The sequence below is a fragment of the Rhinolophus hipposideros genome (assembly GCF_964194185.1).
Source record: "Rhinolophus hipposideros genome assembly, chromosome: 12".
NCBI classification, from domain to species: domain Eukaryota; kingdom Metazoa; phylum Chordata; class Mammalia; order Chiroptera; family Rhinolophidae; genus Rhinolophus; species Rhinolophus hipposideros.
In genome coordinates, this window is record NC_138058.1 from 59,729,216 (window position 1) to 59,746,096 (window position 16,881).

Here is a 16,881-nt window from a genome sequence, read left to right on the forward strand (position 1 = left end):
CTTGACTAAAGATTGGAATCATCTGGGAAGTGTCAAAACTACCAGTGTGCAAGCCCACGCCTGATACAGTTGGTCTGCAGTGGAGCTTGTGTATCAATATAACTTGAAAGCTCTCTGGAAGATTCAAATGTGTAGTCAGGGTGGAACCTCTGCAGTAGAGCATGGGGTTAGATAAAGGGAGGTCTAGCTGTAGTGGGAGCATGGAGGAGGGTCCCTAAACTCCATGGGATCAGCGAAAGTATCCCCAGATGTTAGATAACTGTAGGGAAGATGTTAGGAAAATGTGCCTTCGTTGACTGATGTGAGCTTTTGTCTGTTAGCTTTTTGTTCCTTTGTTCCCCCAACATGAGAGACTGCATGTGAGGTATTGGTTAGCTTAGGGTTAAGAAAATTTCTCCCTCGTCTCTTTCCCAGCAGGAGAGATATGGGATGATGTTGCTTTCTGTCTGTTTTGCCCGCATCAGCAGATGAGGTAGAAAAAGTAAGTTATATCGGAATGATGTGACAGGCATGTTGCCAGGCTTTGGAAGGCCTTGGGCCGATGATCCCAGGCGAAAACAGTAAGTATTGTTTGTCTGGATGAACTGGCCCTTCAGCAGGATAAGTAATGTTTTTATCACAGTAAGTGCCCAAACCTCCTGGAATTGGCCATTCCATGAGGGCGAGGCAGGAACAAGGAGCTTGGCTCTAAGGTACATCTAAAAAAAATAAATATATATATATATAACAGACCTCAGTTGGCAGTGTAATTTTGTTATTTTGTCATTTGTCATCGATGATTCTTCATCATTCTAACATTTTGGAAACTCATATACAACATGCAGCTTACAATACCAGGAGACGCCCCGACTTCCAGCCGCAGACCTGGTGAGGTCTGGCTGGTTCCCGGCCTCTCCAGTGTTGTTCCTCACAGTTAGCATTCTTGAGAACTGTTTAGCAGTTTGAAAACTTGTATGCAGCTTGCCAACATCAGGAGATGCCCAAACGTCCAGCAACCACCACAACAACAGAAAAAATAGCAGCAACATTCTTGGGAACTAGCAAGCAGCAGTGGGAGATGCCTCAGCTTTCCCGGCTGCAGACCTGGCAAGGTTTTGATACCTGACCTTTTCACTGTTGTTTTTCCTATGGTTTGGTGCGCTTTTGGCATCTACTGTAATAGTTGATATCCTATAGAGTTTATTACTGCTTTTGGGTATTCCTTATTGATGTTATTTGTGTATTTAGTCAAATGATTTTTGATCAATAGTAAACATATGTTGAGATCTCTTAAACTTATATGTATGTGTACTCCTTTGACATGACATTGTTATCAATGTATATAGTTTAGTCTTAACCACCTTTACTTCCCGTCATCAGCATATTCTTTTAAATGCCTTTGTCTTTTGCTATTAATATTGCTAAATAAATTGATTAGCTCTTGCTAATTAATTAATTAACCCCACTCTAGTGTGTGCTCCTCTTTCTTTACCCGACTCGTCATTACAATAACAGTAGGGTATGGGGAGGTTTACAGTACATTTAAGGTGAAACAAACAAACAAAAAAATGTGTAGGAGCTTCCCAGGCAAGAGGGAAGCAAGCGAAGAGTAGTACCAGGAGAGGGAACAGTCTAAGGAAAAGCATGTGAGCGACTTCTTAAAGGAACCAAAAGAAATTTGGTGTGGCTGGAGCATATGAGATGGTCAAGAACCAGGTTTTGAGCAGCAACATAAAGGATGGTAGAGTTTATCCTAAGGGTGGAGGAAAGCCATCAGAGAGTTTTATGAACAGAGAGTTTTATAAAGTGGTGGGCTACATGATCAGAGTTGTTTTGGAAGAATTATTCAGGCTTCCTGGAGAATGGATTGGAGGAGGATGAGAATGGAAGCACAGAGACCAATTAGGAGGCTGTCCACAGAACTTTGGCAAGGATGATGGCTGCCTGAACTGGGGGAAGAGTGAAGATCTTCGAGACAGGCTGAATTGATAGGACTTGTGGTAGTTTGGAAATGGGAGGAGAAGGAGGAATCATGGATGACCCCCAGGTTTCTGACTGCTTTTTTTTTTTTTTTAAAGATTTATTAGGGAAGGGGACAGGACTTTATTGGGGAACTGTATGTACTTCCAGGATTTTTTCCAAGTCAAGTTGTTGTCCTTTCAATTGTAGTTGTAGAGGACACAGCTCAGCTCCAGGTCCAGTTGCTGTTGTTAATTGCAGGGGCTCAGCCCACCATCCCTTGTGGGACTCAAGGAATTGAACCAGCAACCTTGTGGTTGAGAGCCCACTGGTCCATGTGGGAATTGAACCGGCAGCCTTTGGAGTTAGGAGTACAGAGCTCCAACCGCCTGAGCCACCAGGCCGGCCCCTGACTGCTTTGATTCAGAAATGCATGGTGGTGCTTGTCCCTGGGATAGGAAAACTGGGGGAGGGGAAGGTTTGAGGTGGAAGATGATGCATTCTGACTCAGACATGTAGAGGTTGGGGTGCTAATAGATGTTCTGTGTTTTCTTAGACTCTGAATTTTGGAATCCATTACTATAAAGCCAAACTAATAGCCAAAGTTGTTTATATCTCCCTTGCTACCCAGAGCCCATACTCTGAGCCACCTCCTTTATTTAACTCTCACACACCAAGTAAGTATGTCCTCTGTTGTAAATCAACATAGGGCCAGGTATCAGACAACTAGGGATAGCCCCTGTCCCCCAGAGTCTGCCAGAAATATTCAAACTAGCCAATCCGAAGCTGTTTACCCTGCCCTGCCTTACCTTTTCCACTTAATAAAGGCTGTGGCTTAAGCCTTCCCCTTGCTTCTTTCTGGCTTCTGACTTACACTGGTACTTCCCGCTGCGGTTCTGTGTGGTGAGCTGTGCCTCTCGTTTCTAGGGGAACTGTAACATTAAACTTTTCTTCAGTGGTGTTGACCTCTCCCTGTTGCCATTCAGTCACCTTTATAAATTAAGATCTGGACACAAATCAGTAGGCTGTTCAATTTCTGAAGTGGTCTGGGGCTTAAAGATTGGAATTTGAGATTTGGCAGTCATCAGCATTTACATGATGTATTAGTCTGCAGGATTGCCAAAACAAAGTACTACAAATTGTATCTTAACCAATAGAACTTCATTGTCTCACAATTCTGGAGACTAAAAGTCTAAGTTCAAGGTATCAGCACAGTTGGTTCCTTCTGAGAACTGGGAGGAAGAATTCATTCTACACCTCTCCTCTAGTTTCTGGTGTTTTGTTGGCAATCTTTGGTATTCCTTGGCATGTAGAATAGAAGCTTCACCCCAATTTCTGCCTGCATCTTCACATGCTACTGTATGTGTATCCACATTTTTATATGAGTACCAGTCATATTAGATTAGGCACCCACCGTACTTCAGTATGACCTCTTCACTAATCATGTCTGCAACAACCCTATTTCCAAATAAGGTCACATTCTGAGATATTAGGGCTTAGGACCTCAGTAAATGAAATTTTGAGGGAGACAGTTCAACCCATAACAAAGAGTGATGGAAGCTACATAAATAGATGAACACCTGAGCAGATGGGGAGTGAGGAGAGAGCCCAGAGGAACTCTGGTACATGAAGAAAACTAAGAAGAAATGACTCTGGAGAGAAAACGGTGTTGCTGAGACTAGTGGGTACCATGATCCAAGGAGGTAGTGTCCATCAGTGTCCACCACGAGGAGGACAGAAGGACCTTGATGAGAGTGGGTTTGTTGTGATGGATGCTGATGGAAAGGAGCCGATGGAGAGGGAGAAGATGAAGATTCCAGGGAGATAAGAAATCTTTTATTCAAAGAACTAAGTCTTTGGGCCAGTGGGTGAGGATGTAGTCCAGAGCCTCCGTGGAGGAACTGGCCCCTGACAAAATCAGGTGACACTCTATTTCGACCACAAAGCTACAGCCACACACTGCCACACTTGGTGCTGGCAAATAACTGCCACCATCACCCTTGAGATGCTTTTCCCAGACAAGCCCTTCCCACCAGCGCTGCTGCCAGGTCTCCTACCGAGCCTCTTCTCAGGGATGGACAGGCACAGCCACACAATGGCAGTGTCATTGGGAACCAGCAGTCCCAGCGGCCACTTGAGGATCACAAACAACTCAGGAAGCGTGCACCCAGATTCCCTGACACACATACCGCTACCACCACATGCCACACGGTCAGTCACACATGGGTCATACTTTCTCAAGCCCAGACTGTCACACTGGATACACAGTCGCACAAAACACCCCTTGCTGTGTCACAAGTTCCCCCCCCACACACACAGCCACACACAGCAATCACAATCACACGCGCTCACAGTAAGTTCCATTCCATCTTGTAACATACATCTGGGTGCTTGCAGGCAGTGGCACCCACAGCACACACACACACACACACACACACACACACACACACACGCAGAGACCGCGGGGAGGAGGAGCCGGGTGGGGGTTGCAGAGGGCCCGGTCCTGCGGTCAGGGCGGGGCGGCAACCCTGTCCTCTCGCTGGCGCTCCGGACTCTGCCCGTGCCAGGGCGGTGGCTGCAGCCAGGAGGGCGACGTGGAGCGGCCACGTGGAGCTGCCTGGGGGAGGCGCGGAGCGAGGCGCCGGCGGCGCACGGCCTGGAGCGACGCCGAAGCCGGCCCTCAGCTGAGCCTGGTTGCGCGGCCGCAGGTGGGTCCGAGACCCGCCCGGGGCGGGCGGGCTGGGAGAGGCGGGGGACCCCCACCAAGCCAGCTGGGAGCGAACCGCGCGGCGGAGCGGGATCGCGGGGCGGAGGCGGCCTCCTGGCCTCTGGGTCCGGATGCTGAAGGCGCAGTCCCCCTGCATCCCCTGCAGCTGCAGCTGTGACGCGTCCGCAGCGGTGGACCTCGCCTCCAGGCACCTCTCGGGAGGAGGTCACCCCTGAGAGCAGGTAAAGGAAGGGGTGGAAGGCGAATCCTGAGCTCCCTCTGTGTGATGATGAGGTTTCACAATTATCCAAGTGTCTCATTCGTCACTCTGACTGCCCTGGGGAGAGGGGGGCTGGCAGGAGTTTCATTCTCATTTGACAGATGAAGAAAAGGACTGGGTGGGGGCCAAGGTTATCACCCAGCTGGAAGTGGCAGGATGGAGCCCAGTGCTCAGCTGTGGGACCCTTTGGTGGTATAGCCACTGCCTCTTCTCTTGGGAGGGATGTGCTGGGAAGCACCAGAGGGATAAGCTAAGGGAGAGGATTTGGTTCCAAATAACTTCTTCCTGACAGAATTAGCCAGAAGTGGAGTGGATGCCCTGTGAGGTGCTAGGCTCCCATTCTGGAAAGTCAGGCAGAGGCTGAATGGCCATTGGCAGGGATACTGTGGAAGCAATGTTTGCACTGGATGGGAAGTTATGCAAGATGAAAGGCCCCTGCCACATCCTAGAGTCTCTGAAATACTCAGGGAGCATCTGCTCGCTTTCAGCCACTTAACCTACATTATCCCATTGCATCCTCCCCAAACCCCTTCCAGATAGATAGTGCTATCCTCATTTTTAAAAGGAAGATCCCAGGGCCCCCAGAGATGTTAAGACACCTGCCTAGATCACACTGTTACCACTGTGAGAGGCAGGGTTTGATCAGAGGTCTAACCCCAAGGCTGGCTCTCCTCTCTTGTGCTGGTGCAAAGGTTTGAAGAAATCAGAGGCCAGAGGGTCGTTGTGAATGTGAGTGTGCCTGTGTGTGTGTGATGTGAATAACTTTACTGAGTTACATCACAACTGTTAACTGACAGTCGTGGTGGCTTTCATGTGGTCATTAGGGTAAATTATGTTTACGCACATTAAAGTCACAGGAAATGATTAGGAACATTTTATTTGACAGGCAGTGGTTTGTAACTGCTTTATTTCTGCTGCTTACAAATGCTTTGTAAATACTTAGAAATTTGTGTGAACAAATCACACGACACCAACCTCATTACTCATTCCTGGAGGTGCCTGAGCCTGACTTCCTTTAAATAATAGAGGGAGGTGAGTTACCTGTACTAAAAATGTCACAGTTGGAAGGACGACTTAAGAGACTGTTACTTAGATGACACATGCACAAGTCCACATGCACTTATTTGAGTTTGTGGAGTGGACTACAACCAGAGTGCTAGGGTCGTCACGAGGGACCAGGATATTCCAGGAAGAGGGTGGGACAGCTCGGGCCAAAGCACTGAAAAGAAAGTGAAAAGTATGTCAGGAGACTCCACTCAGCCCTCTGTTAGTGTGATGGAGCACTGGAAGAAGAGTCTAAGATGATAATTTGATATCTGAGTGTAGAAGGCTTGAAATGCTCAGGGGGGGATTCTGGACTATAATCGATAGAAGGAGCCATTGAAGGTTTTGGAACAGTGGAGTTCTAGCAAAGGAAGATTAAGCTGATGTGGGTATGGGGGCTTCTTTAAATGGAGAAGAGGCAGGAATAAGAATGAGAGGCTACTGCATTACTTTGTGCAAGGAGTAATTAATTCATTACCCACTTACTAGTCGCTGTAACCCTGTGAGTAAGTACTCTTTCCACTACGCAGATACAGTAACTGAAGTTTAGTGAGGATAATTAACTTACTAAGGTCACAGCGATGGTGCGATGGTGGAGCTGAGATTTGAACGTGGGTCTGGCTGCTTCCAAAGCTCTGTTCTCTGTGCATTACACATGCCGACTAGTTGCATAAGTGTGACAGATACATGGACAGATACAGAACTAAGAGGAGGAGAGTGATAGTAATTCATGTGGGCAGCGCTCAGGACCAGGTACATCCTCTTCAGGTCCCGGTGCAAAACTAAGATTAAGAATTGTGAGACAGTGACAGCTGAACATTAAGAGGAAGTAGAAGACCTTTCCTAGAGCAGGGCACCAGTGGCTGTAAAGGTCACACAGCCATGAAACCAGCTCTAATTACTACGACAACTTAACAAACCATCTCAAATCTTAGTGGCCAGGGCAGACGGATGGCTCAGTTGGTTAGAGCGTGAGCTCTGGGCAACGGGACTGCTTGTTCGATTCTCACATGGGCCAGCGAGCTGCATCCTCTGCAACTAGAATGAAGTCAATGAGCTGCCGCTCAGCTCCCAGGTGGCCAGATGGCTCAGTTGGTTGGAGCGCGGGCTCTCAACCACAAGGTTGCCGGTTCGAATCTTTGACTCCCACAAGGGATGATGGGCAGCACCTCCTGCAACTAACAACAGCAACTGACCTGGAGCTGAGCTGCGCCCTCCACAACTAAGATTGAAAGGAAGACAATTGACTTGGAAAAGTCCCAAAGTACACACTGTTCCCCAATAAAGTCCTTTCCCCTTCCCCAATAAAATCTTTAAAAAAAAACTTAGTGGCTGAACACAGTGGCACTGACTTTGCTCATGAGTGTGCAGTCTGAGCAGGGCTGTGGAAACAAGCACATTTCTGCTCCATGCTGTGTCACCTGGGGCAGCCTGAAGGCTGGGGGTTGGAATCACCTGAAAGTTTGCTCTCACTTGTGTGGTCCCTGGCCTGGGGAGATGTGTGCAGCTAGAGGCCAGAATGTCTGGGGCCCTCAGGCATCTCTATCTCTATATGGTTTCTCCACATGGTCTTTGCAGCATGGTGGCTTCAGGGAAGCCAGACTTCTCCCATGGCAGCTCAGGGCTCCAGAGGTGCATATCTGCATGTTAAGAGAGGGAGAGAGAACCAGAACCAGGCATAAGCTATGTGGCTTTTTGTGACCCAAACTTGGAAGTCATGCAGCGTCATTTCAGCTATTCGTTAGAAGTGAGTTGCTAAGTCCAGCTCATATACAAGGAAAGGCAAAATAGACTCCAGCTTTTGTGGGGAGGATTCTCAAAAGAAATTTGTAGACCTTTTTTTCAAACCAGCACAGTTGGCCTCATGAGTGAGTAGATTAGTGAGATCTGCTGGGTGCATCTCCTTTATGCCTGAACTGCTTGCTACCGCTAGAGATGGTCGTCTTTGTCCTCTTTTAAAAGGCAATTGCTAATGGATGACATATTAAGCCTGGATAATCGATTTTGACAGCTCTGAGGGATTTAAATTACTCCAGTGCCTCCTGCTCCCCTAGGTCCTGGCAGTAAACAGATGGGGAGGAGAAAGCAATTTGAGGGTACCCAGGTGGGGAGACCAGGATGGTGGGTATGTATGAAGCCACTGCCGAGCAATCCAGGAAAACTTCTGAAGGAAAAAGGCCTTCCTGTATGACCAGACATTGTGTGTTACACATCTTGTCTCGTTAACCCTGACCACACCCCAGGAGAGGGTACAGACGGAGAACCTGAAACACAGAAGTCACACAGCTAGTGTGTGGCAGAGCCTGGATTTGAACTTAGGCAGCCTGAGGTTAGGCCCCAAATCCTTTAACTTTGGGCCGTGCTACCTATTCCTTGGCAATTCTGTGTTTCTCTGTCCTATTAATCATCATTTTAATCATGTATAACTTTTCCTACTTAACATATTTGCAAACCTTAAGGAAGAAAAAGAATAAGTAATTCTGTTTTATATTATTATCTTATAAGATAGTGCCTCACCTACAGTAGGTACTCAATAAATATGAAAGAAATGAATACTGTTTATCTTTATTCTACAGACTTATGTTTATACTTGCCTTCCCTATGGATGCTTGCTTGCCTGGCCTTTGTCACCAAAGGTGCTTCCCACGGTATCAGTGGCACTGAGCCCCAGGCTCCATACCTTGTAGCTTTCTCTTTCTGACCTCTTCTGGCCAACCGGCCTCCTTAGCCATTGTATGCCCATCCTTCCACCTTAGAGCCTGGAACCCTCAGCTGTCCCACTGCCCCCACCTCAAACCACAGCACTCTGGATAAAAAGAAGTGGGTGACGTGGCCCTTTTGCCCATTCACCTAGACTCTCCTTCAGCCACTGCTTCCTGACCACTCAGGCACCCTGTGGGAAAAGCCTTCTCACTAATCCTCCCAGATTAGGCACACATCTCTGCAGTTCTTGGGTTTCCACTCAGTCTCTGTGGGTTATAATGGAGATTTCTGTCTTCAACACCCCGTTGAGGGCAAGGTGGTGGTGAGCTCCACCCTCCTGAGAGCCCAGGTAGCCTTGTACACCAGTTGCATTCCCTCCAGCCTTCTATCACTCCTTGAACTTGATTTATGGTGTCTCTCATGATACAAAAATATAAACTTTTGATATACTCAAATTGGTCCATTTTTTCCAGTAAAACATAAGTTTGAAATATTTATCATGTTTAGTGGCTCTGTCATATAATATGATTTGCTTAGCCATTGCCTAAATGTTAGACATTAAAGTTGTTTACATTTCTTTCACTAACATTAATAGCACAGCTGTAAGTAAGTTTTCTCTTTTCCTGCCTTCCTTTGAATTGATTTTTTTAAAAAAATTCCATTCACTTTATTCTGTGCTGGCTTGAGGTCATATATATATTCTATTTCTTCTCTTTTTTTTTTTTAGTGGTTATCCTTAAAATTTTTATATGCATATTTAACCAAGTTGATCAGTATAGTATGTCTGTTCTCTTCTCAAACAACCATCTTCACGTTGTATTTTGCTCTCTAATGTAGTTCAGTCCACTTCTTTTGTCCCATATAGTAACATAATTATCATCGTTTAATAGTCTATGTTTATATTTTCCCACATACTTTCTGATTTTTTTTCTCTCTCACCACTTTTCCTTGCATTTCAAAGCCTTGGATCACTTTTCTTTTTCCTCAAATAGATCCCTTAGAATTTCCTTTAATGAAGGAATGTTGGTGGTAAATTCTCTGATTTGTTGTTTATCTAATGTTGTTTTTGTTTCACCTCATTCTTGAAAGATAATTTTGCTGAAAATAGAATTCTAGAGTGGCCATTTCCCTCCTTTTTCAACATATTAAAAGACTATACTACTGTATTCTGGCATCACTCTTGCTGTTGAAAAATCAGCTGTCAGTCTAATTACTCTTCCTTTTAGGTGATTTGTCTTTTCTTTTTGACTGCTTTTAAGATCGTCTCATTTTCCTGGTGTTCTCTAGTTTCACAAAAACTATAGGTGTGGATTTCTGTTTATTTAATTCACCTGGGATTGTTGGGCTTCCTGGATTGGAATATTAGGGATTTGCAACATGGAAAAATCTCAACTGTTATTTCTTCAAATACTGCTTCTATCCAATTTGCTCTATTATTTCCTCCATCCTCCATGCTGCTTAACCTTTTTTTTATATTTTCTATTTCTTTGACTCAATGAACTTTTAGGGGCTCAAAGCTACTCACCCCAAGATGTGCTTCTGTGGTGTATAGATTGTTTTGAGCTAAAGGCCACGTTAGCTGCGGGCTCAGGAGAAACTTCTGTCCTTCCCTTGACTATTTGGAAGAATTTGAATTAGGGGCCTTTTCCATAAAGGGAGATTATCAGAGATAACCTCTTTTGACTCATCTATAGGGCAGGGCAAACTTCTATTTATTAAATGTCTGTTCTTCTTATCATCCTTCAAGGACCTGTTGAAGCCCTCAAGGCACTTTACCTCATCCCTTAGCTCAGAATGTTTCATGTACCTCAATCCCCCTTTCTACTTTTGAACCTGTTGTGCATATGGGGGTCTCTGACTCTTTCATATATGTGGGGTTCCCATACATATGTATTAAATTTGGTTATTTTCTCTTGCTAATCTGTCTGATATCTCTTTGATGTCTATTGATTATTATTAGACCAATCGAAAGAACCTTGAGGGTAGAGGATAGTTTGTTCCTGCCCCACAAACTGTATTCTAGTTAATTTATTCAGATCTATTTTCCAGTTCGTTAATTCTCACATCTGTGTGTAATCTGTTTCACTTGTTGTATTTTTTAAATCAATCTTTTCTATATATTTGTGTTATACTTTGTTTTCAAATCTAGTTGGTCATTTTTATGCTGTTATTCCTTTCTCATAATTTCAAGCTTTAGTTAAAACATATTAAATATGCTTTATATTCTGTGTGTACTGATTCTACTACTGTGTTTCCCCGAAAATAAGACCTAGCCGGACAATCAGCTCTAATGCGTCTTTTGGAGCAAAAATTAATATAAGACCCAGTATTATATTATATTATATTATATTGACCCGGTATTATATTATATATTGTATTGTACTGTACTGTATTATATTATATTATATTATATTATATTATATTATATTATATTATATTATATTATATTATATTATATTATATTATGACCTGGTCTTATATTATAGTAAAATAAGACTGGGTCTTATATTAATTTTTGCTCCAAAAGACGCATTAGAGCTGATTGTCCATCTAGGCCTTATTTTCAAGGAAACACGGTATCTTTAGTTTTTTCAAGTCTGGTTTTGCCTGCAGTTGTTTAGCTGGCTCTTATTCAGTGTCTTCTTTTCCTTGTATGTTTATGACTTTTTGGCTGAGTATATGCTCCTTGAAACTTTACCTATGGGACTTCTTTGAGCCCTGGATTGGAGGTGTGTTCTTCCAGACCAGATGTATATTTTCCTGTCAGAACTGGGAGAATTATCAACCAGGTACCACTTCAAAATAAATGATCTGCTTTAGGTTTTTGAACCACAGAGGCCTCGAATCCACATTAGAGCAGGTTTATTACAAATTCTCCGGGAAGATATTTTTCTCCCTTCTATCCAGCACCTAGGCCAAAGTAAGCAAGAGTCTGTGCTGTCCTTCTACATGGCGAATTTACTTCTTGTTCACCCTTAGATTGAGAGTTGAGCTGTTTGAATCCCACTTTCTGTATATAGTCTCCAATTCATCTCCTCACATTCGGTGGAGCCAGGCTGTCTCTGTGGTCTCTTCTATTGCACAAAGCACTCAAACTGATAAGTCAAGTTCACCTGGGGTTTGGTTTAGCACATACTCTTAAGGCAAAGGCTGACTTCAAACTGACTGTTCCCCCAGGATTACAGGTTTCACTGCGCTTTTATACTCAGAGAATTTCTTAACTTTCTTGCCAACTTACTGCATTTGAAAAGATACTTTCTATTTTTATCCAGCTTTGGACTTACTTTCACTGGGATATTTACTATTATACTACCAGACATGAAAGTCTGGATGTTTTTCTAGTCCATCCTCTTACTGTGGGGGGGTTCTACTGTGGTGGGATCTCTGAGGTCCCCAGTTACTATGGAGATCTCAGTTCCAGCTGCCTCTCTCGCATGGGCCCAAGACCTTGTCTTCTCTCCTGGGTGCAGCAACGAAAGTCCAAGGACCTATGTTGCCAGCCGATGTTTGTGAACACCTTTAGGGCAGCTGTGGCTGCAACACCCATTTGGCCACCGGGGATTATGGACAAACTATGTAGATTATCTCTTTTGGGGTCAACGTATGCGTAGAAAATTGAAAACAGTTTCTAGGACTCTCAGTAGCTTCACCTTCACGTGCACCTCCATGTTTTGCTGCTGCTTCCTTAGGGCAGCTCTGCTGGCACAGCGACAGGCAGGTTCCCACCTGTATCTTCCTGTTAACCAGATGCTGGCCTAATCTTCCCTGCATCCTTTAGGAAGCTGATGTCCACCCTAGCAGTGGTTCTGAACCTTGTCAGGGTCATGGAACTCTTTGAGAATCTGCTAAAAGTTATGAACCTTTCTCCAAGAAAATTTGAGTGCCAGCCAGAGTGTAGGGCACTGTCTCCGAGGGCTCCTCACCCTCTGCCTAGACCAAACATCTGCTGATTTGTCTTCCTGGAGATGGGTGTGGGGGTCAGGCCTCAGCTGTGGTGGGTGCCTGCTTCAGGAGCGCACGATATGCACACACACTTGGGACTATCCACACTTCATGCTCTGTGCTTTTGTTCGATCCTCTCTTTTTGACTGTTTTCATATAATCAAATGATGATTGCATTGCCAGTGGGCCTACACAATGTAGGCCTCAGGGGAAGTTTTTATTTCCTTCATATCGGGACCTGATTTCCTAACTGCAGTTCCTGAGGCCGCTGTTCGTTTGACCCTGTTTTTCTTTCAATCCCTACCTGAGATTAGACTTATTTCAACGAGTCTGATTTATTCTTTGGTGAGGTTTTTTTTTTTTTTTTTTTTTTTTTGCTTTTTTATTTATTTTAAGTTAGTTTACTTTTTTTTTTTTTTTTAAGATTTATTGGGGAACAGTGTGTTTCTCCAGGGCCCATCAGCTCCAAGTCGTTGTCCTTCAATCTAGTTGTGGAGGGTGCAGCCCTGCTCTAATTCCAGTTGCCGTATTCAATTTTTAGTTGCAGGGGGCGCAGCCCACTATCCCATGGAGGAATTGAACTGGCAACCTTGTTGTTGAGAGCTTGAGCTCTAATCAACTGAGCTATCCAGCCGCCCTTCCGGAAACTCAGCTGCATCTCATCTCCAAACTAGTTGTGGAAGGCACAGCTGTGTAGGGCGCAGCTCACTGGCCCATTTGGGAATCGAACGGGCAATCCTGACGGTCAGAGCTCGTGCTCTAACCAACTGAGCCATCTGGCCAGCCGCCCCTCGGAAGCTCAGAGAACTCAGCAGCAGCTCATTGTCTTCCATCTAGTCGTGGAGGGCGCAGCTCACTGGCCCATGTGGGAATCAAACCGGCAACCCTGTTGTTCAGAGCTGGCGCTGTAACCAACTGAGCCATCCAACCACCCCTCTTTGGTGAGGTTTTAATGAATACAAACTAACAATTTGCCTTTCTGTTTATAAGTCTTGGTCTTTTTGTGAGTCTCTGCATTTCTAATTTGGCCTTTTTCTTAACCTCTCTGAGCTAATTTCCATCTGTAAAATGAGTGGACTGAACTGGATCAGACTTAATTTAAACTGCGCTCCTCCCAGTACCTCAGGGGGCTGGCAGGGCCAGGGAAGTGGGGTGTGGGGAGGGGCTCCTGTCCGTGTGCTGCTTCCACCAGAGCGGGGCAGCTTTGTGCACCTTACACATGGGATCTTAGGGGTCCTTGATGTCTGTGTGTGACTCCAGCCCAAGCAGGGGTCCTATGCCAGGACTGCGGGGAGGCAGGAAGAGAAGGCATTCCTGTCTCACTCACCAATCCCCCCTTCCCCCACTCCCTAACTCTGTTCCCAGGAAAGATGTTACCTGTTCCAATTCCAGGAAGGATGTTACCGATGATGATGAGAATGTTAGCGCTGCTGCTGCTTCCTCTGAGTCAGGCTGCTCCCAGGGATGGAACCACGAGGTGAGGGATTCAGAGGGCAAGGCCAAGCAAGGCCCAGGAGCAGGGAGAGTCTGGGAGGATGTGAGGGTGTGGTGAACCCCTCTGGGAGGCAGGAGACCAGGGTGTAAGTCGCTGGCTGTATCCCTTCCCACCCACCTCACCCTCTACAAAAGTCGGTATGCAGTGTGTTTGCTGGACTCATTTGGAGCCAGGAGCTCAGTCCCAATGAAATGTGAAGCACAGGGAAGAGGCTATGGGCCAGGGAAGAAGCTGCACTCCCCTTATCAAGATGTTCTAGTGGGGACTCCAAAGAAATAGAGCTCACTAAGAAATCATTTCTATTTTATTGGGATACCTTTCTTTTACCTATGCAGTGAGCAGGCTGGGCTGGGTGGAGGATCAGCAGCAAGGGCTGGCCACACGGACAAAAGCTGCTGCAGCAGCTCCTGCCAGCTCTTTAGAGTCACCAGTCTAGACCGAGCTGGACTTGGTCCAGAACTGGGAGCAAATCTTGAGCTTTAAAGACTGACAAAGAAACCCTGAGCAGATTGCAGCTCCAGAAGCAACGTATATGCCTTCACCTCGGGGAGGGTGGGAGAGTCCAGTTTGTGTCATGGAGTATATCGGGCCTATATAAAACTGGGCAGTGCCACAGAGACCTGCCCCTTGGCCCAGCATCAAAGTGGAAGGATTGCCACAATCCATGCTGTCCTGCCCCCTCTGCCTGTTTCCTGTGGTTGCCAGCTTGTGGCTACTAGGTGTGGCCTCCTCTGGTCTCTTTGTAACCAAATATCTTATGGGGGTTTCCGCTTACCATCTAAGTTAGGAATCTGCAAACACAGTCTGAGGGAGTAAGGCTCTGCTTCTGAGGAGACCAGAAGGACCTCCTCCCCACAAGGTTTTTCGGAATGTGGGGAGCAATTCCCTTAGGGTCTGGGGAGAACTCTGCCAGGAGCTTTGGGGGGGTGGATGGCTGGTAGGCTGGGCCCTGAGTGAGGCTCTTTGCAAGGCTGGTCTCCTCCTCCCTCCTCCAGGCTGGACCTTGAAGAGCAGCAACAGCCCCTACCCAACCCCTTCCAGCCAGGCCAGGAGCAGCTCCGGTGAGTAGGCTGGGCTGGAGGCCTGAGGAAAGGCCTGGAGCGGCGTGCAGACTGGCCGCTTGGGGGCTGATTGTCCACTCTTCTGTCAGACTTCTACAGAGCTACCTAAAGGGACTACAGAAGATGGAAGGAGAGCCAGAGCACATGAGCCGCGAGCAGGGTAAGGGGCTGGGCTGATGGGGCCAGTGGGTGGGAGGCACAGGGAAGCAGCGCTGGGACTGACCACAGGCCGTCCTGTGGCCTCCTGCCTCCTCCCCATCCCTGACGCCTCTTCTGATCCAGCTTCTTTTCCTTAGTTCTCCTCTACCTCTTTGCCCTCCATGACTATGACCAGAGTGGACAACTGGATGGCCTGGAGCTGTTGTCCATGTTGACCGCAGCTCTGACCCCTGGAGCTGCTGACTCTCCCACCACCAACCCCGTAAGTCCTGCTGGATGGGGGCACTTCTATCATGAAGGAGACCCAGCTCCTTGGGGCTTTGGTCTTTTTCATCATGATTTTTTTGGTGAATCCCCAGGAATGCTCAAAGCCCGCATGACAGGGATGGAGGCGGGTGGCATTGGGAGGGTCAGGGCTGCTGGGAACACCTCTGGCCACTGTGTGCTTGCACAGGTGATCCTGGTAGTGGACAAAGTGCTTGAGACTCAGGACCTGAATGGGGATGGGCTCATGACCCCTGCTGAGCTCATCAACTTCCCAGGAGAGACCCCGCAGCACACAGAGCCCCAGGAGCCACAAGATGTTGGGAGGCAGCCCCTTTCAGCTAAAAGCCCAGCAACAGAAGAAGCACCGGAAGCCCTGGATCCCAGAGAAGAAGCTGGGGGACAGGTGGAGGCCAGAACGGAGTCCTTGGAGCCTGTACAGGAGGCTGGGGGACAAGCAGAGGCTGGAGGACAAGCCCCAGGCCCTGGAGGGGGCGCTGGGGGAGAAGCACCAGGCCTGGGAGGGGAGGCTGGGGGACAGGCAGAAGCCAGAGACATAGGAGAGAAAGCAGAAGAGTTTCCAGGGGAAACACTGGAGTCTAAGAACACCCTAAATAAGTTTGAGGTTCATGCTATTCAACTGGAGAATGATGAGATATAAACCTTAAAGATACAGGTTTCTACCCCTAGAAGTCTCAGTGCCAGAACATAAGCCCCAAAGGGTGGGATATATATGTTGGGATAAGGACCACCTCTGCGTCCCCTTCTTGGCCCCAATAGGTGGCAGGTCTTTCTGTGCAGCTCAGGGAAACCCTAACTTGAGGGGCAGCTTGAGGACTCAGACAACCAATAAAGAACGAATGAACTCACCCCGCTGGGCCACCTATCTACTGGTCCAGCCTGCCCAGACCTCAGCGACACAGAGGGTTGGGGAATGGACAGGTCTCTTGGAGGAGCAGGGATTCAGCTTTCCCAGCGTTCCCAGCTGGTGCTGAGACATAGGAGAGTACAGCACTAGGCCACAACCAGCTGCAGACATCCCGGGGAAGAGAGCTCAGCCTCTCCCTGGGGCCCAAATGCTCCTGTTCCCTCCTCAGCTGGTGTTCAGGCACCCAGTGCCCTCCTGCAGCTCAGGGCAGACCTTCCCCATCACTCTGTGTCTGCCCCCCCCCATCATATTAACAATAACTACCGTTTATTGAGAACCTCGTACACATCAGCAGCATGCTGGGCATTTCATGTATTGTCTGATTTTATCCTCACAAGAATTCTATGACCAGACAGAATT

General features: G+C 46.9%; 1 protein-coding gene across 3 annotated transcripts; it reads left to right on the plus strand.

The window, feature by feature from the left end:
• The first annotated feature begins 4,447 nt into the window (after positions 1-4,447).
• CGREF1 (cell growth regulator with EF-hand domain 1) lies at positions 4,448-16,463 on the plus strand. Of its 3 annotated transcripts, XM_081068921.1 has the most exons (7): positions 4,499-4,646; positions 4,812-4,887; positions 13,980-14,091; positions 15,105-15,170; positions 15,260-15,330; positions 15,467-15,591; positions 15,784-16,463. In XM_081068921.1, the coding sequence occupies exons 3-7, from the start codon at positions 13,985-13,987 to the stop codon at positions 16,252-16,254; spliced, it is 840 nt and encodes a 279-aa protein (XP_080925047.1). In that variant the 5' UTR covers positions 4,499-4,646; positions 4,812-4,887; positions 13,980-13,984; the 3' UTR covers positions 16,255-16,463. The 3 variants fall into 3 exon arrangements, with proteins under 3 accessions (XP_080925048.1, XP_080925047.1, XP_080925046.1); XM_081068922.1 differs by lacking the exon at positions 4,812-4,887 and having other exon boundaries at positions 4,448-4,646; positions 15,784-16,389; XM_081068920.1 differs by lacking the exons at positions 4,499-4,646; positions 4,812-4,887 and adding an exon at positions 13,446-13,555 and having other exon boundaries at positions 15,784-16,389.
• Positions 16,464-16,881: the final 418 nt, after the last annotated feature.